The 6,852-nt window shown below is 34.1% G+C and overlaps 1 protein-coding gene across 2 annotated transcripts in view; it reads left to right on the forward strand.

Moving 5' to 3' along the window:
- LOC107671875 (rap guanine nucleotide exchange factor 3-like) overlaps positions 1 to 6,852 on the forward strand; it is a 57,400-nt gene continuing 50,548 nt past the window's right edge. The window contains exons 1-2 of one of the 2 annotated variants that reach the window (XM_016464877.1): positions 1 to 282; positions 6,077 to 6,144. In XM_016464877.1, the coding sequence (XP_016320363.1) occupies positions 6,091 to 6,144 (54 nt within the window). In that variant the 5' untranslated portion in view covers positions 1 to 282; positions 6,077 to 6,090. Of the gene's footprint in view, positions 283 to 858; positions 960 to 6,076; positions 6,145 to 6,852 lie in introns of those variants that run through there. The other variant, XM_016464875.1, reaches the window with a different exon arrangement.

Raw genomic sequence — 6,852 nt, forward strand, 5'->3', positions numbered from 1 at the left:
AGCGCGGCGGGAAGCTGGTAACTCGGTGGCTTCAGCGATTCAAATGAGATCAACACTCGGTGGTTTCCTCTGTATGCTTCACAGACAACACAGACAGACATAAAGAGATCGAGTGAGTGATAAAGAGAATGAAAAAGTCATACAAAGATAGATACTTCACAAGACACTCACCTTGAAGACAAGAAAGACAAGCCTGTCCTGATTGGCACTGAAGAAAACTATTTGGGAAAAAAAGAAAACACTGCCAACATCATCTACAGACGGACCAGACATACTGGTACAGTAAGTGTGTTTATGGAATCTATCACCGACAGCTGCAACCACATTTACCTTGTGTAACAAGTGTAGCTTTATCTGACCCTGAAAAATTACTTTAATTATATAACTAGTAATAATTTCATTAGATAATTCGAATTTTTTAATACTTCTGAACAAAATCTGCATCAAAATCATTTAAATATGTACCACGACACATTTTAAGGTAACTGACAGTGTTGATAAAAAAAAGGCAGATTGTATTTCACTGTAAATATTACAAATATATAACAAAGATTATTGGAGTACATTTTACAAGAAAATACTATTTCAGTTTTTCTACTTCAAAATGTCATGTTTAATAATAATAATACAAATATTTTAAAATACTGTAATAAAATATCCATTACAATTATATTGATTAATAAATACATGAATTAAATTAATACATTTATTTCTATATTTAGCAATTTAGTAATTCAAATTAAATTATAAATTCTAATATATATATATATATATATTCAACATTTATTTACAAACTGTTTTAACACATTGCCTAAAATGTTGCCCATGGATGTGCTTTTTTTTTTTTAAATGCTCAAAAATTCTCAAATAACTTTGGGAAATTCTGCGGGGCCTGTGATTCATCATGATGCTGGGAAAGAGACTTAAGAGACTGCTGGGTGACAAGCGAGCGCAAGAAGGTGAGCTGTGAATTTACAGAAGCCCCCAAAGAGAAGACAGGAAGTTACACATGATTAGATGTGGGTGAGGAGGTGTGCATTTAAAACATCTCTCTCTTTTCACCATCTCCCTCCGTGTGCTTTCATCACTTCATATTTCACTGGACTTCCAATATAAACAATATTTCCTTCCTCCATGGGCAACAGAGGTCCTCTTTCTAAGAAACAGGCGCTCAGTTGGTATGGGAAGGAAAAGCTGATTTGGAATGACAGGATTTATGAGCATGTAAAATCACATAGTGTTCTGGAATTACAAAGGGATGGAAAACAGTCTTCATGTGCATATGTGAAACAAAAATCACACATATTAATGTCCTGTTAACGGGACATTAATCTGTGTGATTTTTGTTTCATTTAAAATTGTGTTGCATTGGGAATCTACGGGGAGTTGAAGATTGATTACAAAAGGCTGTGATTTGTTGCAGGAAGTCCTACACCCTTTCCAAACGGAACTGTGTGCTTGTTTTCTGGCTGTATTTTAATCTCTGTGATGTGATTTTTTTTTTTTTCTAGAAATGTAGCACTGGTCTGCCAGTTAAAACTAGTTATTTGTGAACTTTCTGGATACTTTATGGAAGTGTAAAGTACTACGATTTTTGGAGCATACTATAAAACAGTCACAAAATGTAATAGCTATAAATGCACACTAGAGGGCAAACTAAGTCTAGCAGCACTACTGCTCATCGTTTGGGTTATGGATTTGAACAAACTAACCCTAACCCTAAATATGAAACTTTGGCCAATAACAAATTCTTTTATGCTAGCAACATGAATGACACCTAAAATTGTAAATGCTACTTTTAAAATTGTTTGCCTGACATACAAAACTGGTGAAAATATCTAAATCCACCCTAAATCTAGTTTAATGTATTTAAAAAATAAAAATTAAAATTAAGCACAGGTGACTTTTTTAAAGGTGCTGTATGTAGGATTTACACCGAGTGGTTTAACTAGGTATTGCAGTCCAATTTCAAAATATTGGAGAGGGTTTTTTCACCCGGCCCCTCCTCCTCAGACTTGACGCACACGCAGGTTGCCAGATTGACAACACCAACAGGAATGAGCGCACATGACGATGAATGAAATGAAATACGCTGTGTTTTCCGTCAACTGGCAACCTGGGGTGCCGAAATACAATTGGGTAAACTTGAGAATAACTGACTGAAGCGTTGTTTTTCAGATAAACAAGTATGTTAACTTAGCATGTTTCTTAAATATCTGCAAACATATTATGGTATCTTTATGGTTTAGTACAGTCAAAAACTTACATACAGCACCTTTAAGTAGTAATAATAATAATAATAATAAATATGCAACAAATATAAATCAGAAATATATTAGAATAAAACACACATTACAATTATATTTAATAATAAAGATTTAAATCTGTTAAATAATAATAAATAAGTTAAAATACATGTACTTATTTCTATATATTTTATATATCTTAAAATAAATTGAATAAATTATAATTATTAACATATAAATATAATTATAATTATAAAAAATAATTTAAATTATTCAGCCTTTAACCAATAAAATCTCTTTTACAAGAGTGTCCTGGCCAAGACAGGCAACAGTACAAATTACACAAAATAGTACACAAAAACAATAGGATATTTAAGGGATACAATAAATGATTCCACTGCCATTATATTTTGTAGGTAATTAAGTATAAGGCTTTGCAAAACAGATCTTCCAGCTGTCCAATAGGTTAACTGTCTGGGACTTAATAGACTATTGTCTATGTGAGTTGATCTTAATCTAAAAAATCGTGTTTAAAATGTTCTCAATGTAGCAAGTACATATCTTAAAAGGCATCTACATCTTTACATCTACACTGCACACAGACACATGCTGACCGTCGAAAAAAGTGGCAGACAAAGTGTCTCTTGCTATCTGATCTGAGTTAAACCAGTGCTTCTCATCTGATACAAACTACACGTTCAAATGCCTTGTGAGAGTCACATGCAGGAGAACTGGATTTCTGAGTTCTGAGTTTTGTCATAGCCAACCACTGACACACACACACACACACACACACACACACACACACACACACACACACACACACACATAAACATACAGGAATACACTTTCACATATTCAGACAAGAAGTCAGGTACACAGCTAAAAGGAGCAATTGTGGATCTTCTTACTTTAATTTGCATCGCTGGGCCTTAGGGTTTATATCATTAGCTGCTGTGGAGCACGACGTACATGGAGGATATACATGCCAGAATGCTTTCATTCTTTAAACAGATCTTGTCTGCTAAGAAGAAAAACAGATTCGGTAAGACACAACTAATACTGTTCTCTGGAAGTGAATGCCTGTTTTGCGAGTTTTAGAACTCATGATCAGAGTTTGTGAACATCAAATCACATAGCGTTGTATTCTCTGTTGTTCCTATGAGCACACAAATGCATGCTTGAATACTACTGTGTATGGCACTTTCCGAAAGCAGGGTACAAAATAAGGCCTGAAAATCAAACCAAAAAAAATAAAAGATTAAATATCCAGTGAAAGAAGGCACTTCAGCTTTAGAAAATGCTGCTCATCAACCTTAGGAGGTCAAAATAATATAATATAAGCATAATATAAGCTGTTTAATGTTTTAATAGTTATTCAATTTATATGAGGTTTGACATTTGTACATTTTTTTCTTCCAAAATTCAGGACATTTAAATCTCTGACTTGTGTGATTATGTAATGTTTATTTAACATTTTACAAAATTACAGTAAATAACATAAATGAATAGTTTGGGGGTTTATTTATATTTCCTGTAAATGAAAGAAAAAAAGTTTAATAATGTATTTAATATGCTTGCTTTCTGGTCATGCTGTAGATTAAAAAGTCAAAATAAGATTATTTACATTTTTGTAATGGGAAAAATAAAAGTAGGGAGCAAAATATGAGACAATTTTGACTAAATATTACATTTTGTTAATTAAAATTAACCAACCATTATATGCTTTTACTACACTGAACATCACACTCTTAAAAATAAAGGTGCTTCATGATGCCATAAAGAACCTTTAACATCTGAAGAACCTTTCTGTTTCACAAAAGGTTCTTTGTGGCAAAAAAAGGTTCTTCAGATTATAAAAAGGTAAGAAAGAGATGGTTCTTTGTGGAACCAGAAATGGTTCTTCTATGGCATCGCTGTGAAGAACCTTTTAAGCACCTTTATTTTTAAGAGTGCGATTCAACAAATTAAGTCAAAATTATATTTTTGTACGGTTCTAAATGTCAAAAAAGACCTCTGATGTGTGCAGGCCAAATATATATAAATCTTTATTTAAGGAGTGCATGCATTTAATATGTTTAAAACAAGATATTTTTCATGCTATAGGTATTTCAAGGGATTTGAGCCTCTAAATCCATTCAGTCATGAGACTTCAAAATGTACCATTCATTAAAGTTACCATACTGTACATTTACAACTCACGCAACTGCAGGCTTTGTCGTGCTCATGTTGAAACACTGACTGCTTTGCTTCAGCAGTCATTTCTGTTTTGGAGAGAGATGCTGACAGAGATAATAAACCCAGGACAACAGTTGAGATATATTTCTGGGGCCCTTGTGGAGGAAGGCAGGTGAACAGAGCCAAAACAGGGACAAGCTTCCAAAAAAATGTGCTATTTCAAGGACTCTTTGCAACCACCTAGTTACAACATAATCATTAGGAGTTTAGCACATTATCACATAATTTTGCTTCTAACTAATTTAGCCTAAAAGACGTATCTGTGAGGCCTCACACACACTTATCAAGGTGTTTACAGCTTGGATTGCAAGTATACACTAAACCGCTTTTCTGTTTGTTATGCTGTGCTGTGTGTTTTGATCCCCAATCTGTAATGTTTAACATACAAGTGTAAAAGAGCAGCAACATACTGTATTTAGATCTTGTTATTCCAGCATTTTGGACTGAGTGGAACAGCAGTGGCTGAAAAAACCCCCAAAACAGTCAAGTGACTCAATGTTGTTATACTTCAGTCCTCCAGAAAGGGAAGCCCACTCTCCTGAAACAATAGCTGGGGTCTAAACAAGTATTATGTAATGTTCCCTGACCTCCAGCCACATGGACATTCTCAGGGTGGGACATGTCTTAAGATTGTCCCCAATGTAACCTATGGGTGGGGAGGACATATACAGTGTTGCCCATTAAAGTAAATGACATTCATTCCTTAAAAAGATAATACATTTTAGTAAATGATAATAATATCGTTAGCATGGGACACTAAGGTTAATATAAGTGCTGTTCCAATCCTTGTGAGCTGTTCACCTAGATAGCATCTTTTGGCAGTGTTGCTCCAAATAACAGGCAGCAAAATATGCTGCCTTTTAAGAAAACCTGTTTTAGCTCAAATCTAAGACAGCACTGCATATAATCAAGGATAAGGCAATCCAAGAATAGACTGCCTGCGACAAGCCTGTTGAAAACCTGATGGCGGACAGAGACAAGGAAAATACATATAGTAATATAAAAAATATATTTGTTTATGCATATATTTATTTTAAAATACATGGTATATTATTTCAAATATATTTTAAATATATAAATAAATGTTATATTTATAAATATAAATATATATAAATAATTTAAAAAATTATTACTTTTATTTAAATATTTATTCAATTTTATGTGTATGTAAGGTAACACTGATATATACAGTACATATGAAATATCTTATATAATGTTTTATTATTTATTCATTTATTTATTATATAAACACACATTTATTGAATATCATTTAATGAATAATAACATTTTAAGGTTTGCTTGAGTTAGGATGTTACGAGTAGCTGCTAGATAGTGAGGCAGCTCACTAGATTTTGAAAAAGAGCTTGAGTTTCTATCTTTGGAACATCTTGCAAGTATAGAAATAAACAGCTAGCAAACACAATACTATTTATCTGAGTTCACAATATCCAGCCACTGGATTTTGTGGGAGTCATGAGATCTCACAATATTAAGCATGAGATGGGAAATAACATGATGTAACAGTAAAACGGAGAGCAGATTGAATCAAACAGTACTGACTTCCTCTCTTTCTTTACTTTTGTTCTCCTCAGAGGCTCCAGCAATCATGTGCTCAGAAGACACACTCCTCCGGTCGTCTCTGCGCTCGTCCCTTGAAAAGGTACAGAACGTCAAAAATAACTTCCTTAACAATGTCTGTGTGCACATATGAACTCAACTATTAGTTGCTTTTTTCTTTGCATTGCCTGGGGTAATTCATGCTTCTCTAATGCACAAACTCTAAATCAAACACTAAAGCAAACCCATTTTACTACACTGTAAACATTCAAAACTCATTTAAAAAGGAGTTGGGTAAAATAACTATTCAAACGTCAGAAGGATTTTTATCCAAGCCAGTGCTGCAATTTCCTGTTCATTTACTCCTTCACTCCAACCTTGGCACCTGCATTAGTAAGTAAGGTGGGTTATGGACACGCCCCCTGATCCTCACCCCCCTCAAGGTTTATCATGCAGCTGGAACACACAGATAAGAGCGCTGAAGGAGAGACCGTGTTAAATGCACCAGCTAAACATATTTTGCCTGCTCTAGCAGTTCTTTTACTGCTTGATGCAGAGTTTTGTTATGCAAATTTCTACTTTTCTGGAGGCAGATGAAATAATCCTTCAAAACAACGGAATAAGATGCTGTTTTTATTCCACTTAAAAACCTTTGCTTTATCTCATAATGTTCATTGCTGTCCCAACATATTATTATGCTTAAAGGTCCCCTGAAATGCTTAGAAACACACAGCATTACTCTGTGTGTTGACGTCATTTTAACTGAAACAGGAAGACAGGGCGGGACATATCAAGCAGCCCCGCCCCTTTT

This window comes from Sinocyclocheilus anshuiensis, unplaced genomic scaffold, assembly GCF_001515605.1.
Source record: "Sinocyclocheilus anshuiensis isolate Anshui unplaced genomic scaffold, SAMN03320099.WGS_v1.1 scaffold1089, whole genome shotgun sequence".
In the NCBI taxonomy this organism is placed as follows: Eukaryota; Metazoa; Chordata; class Actinopteri; order Cypriniformes; family Cyprinidae; genus Sinocyclocheilus; species Sinocyclocheilus anshuiensis.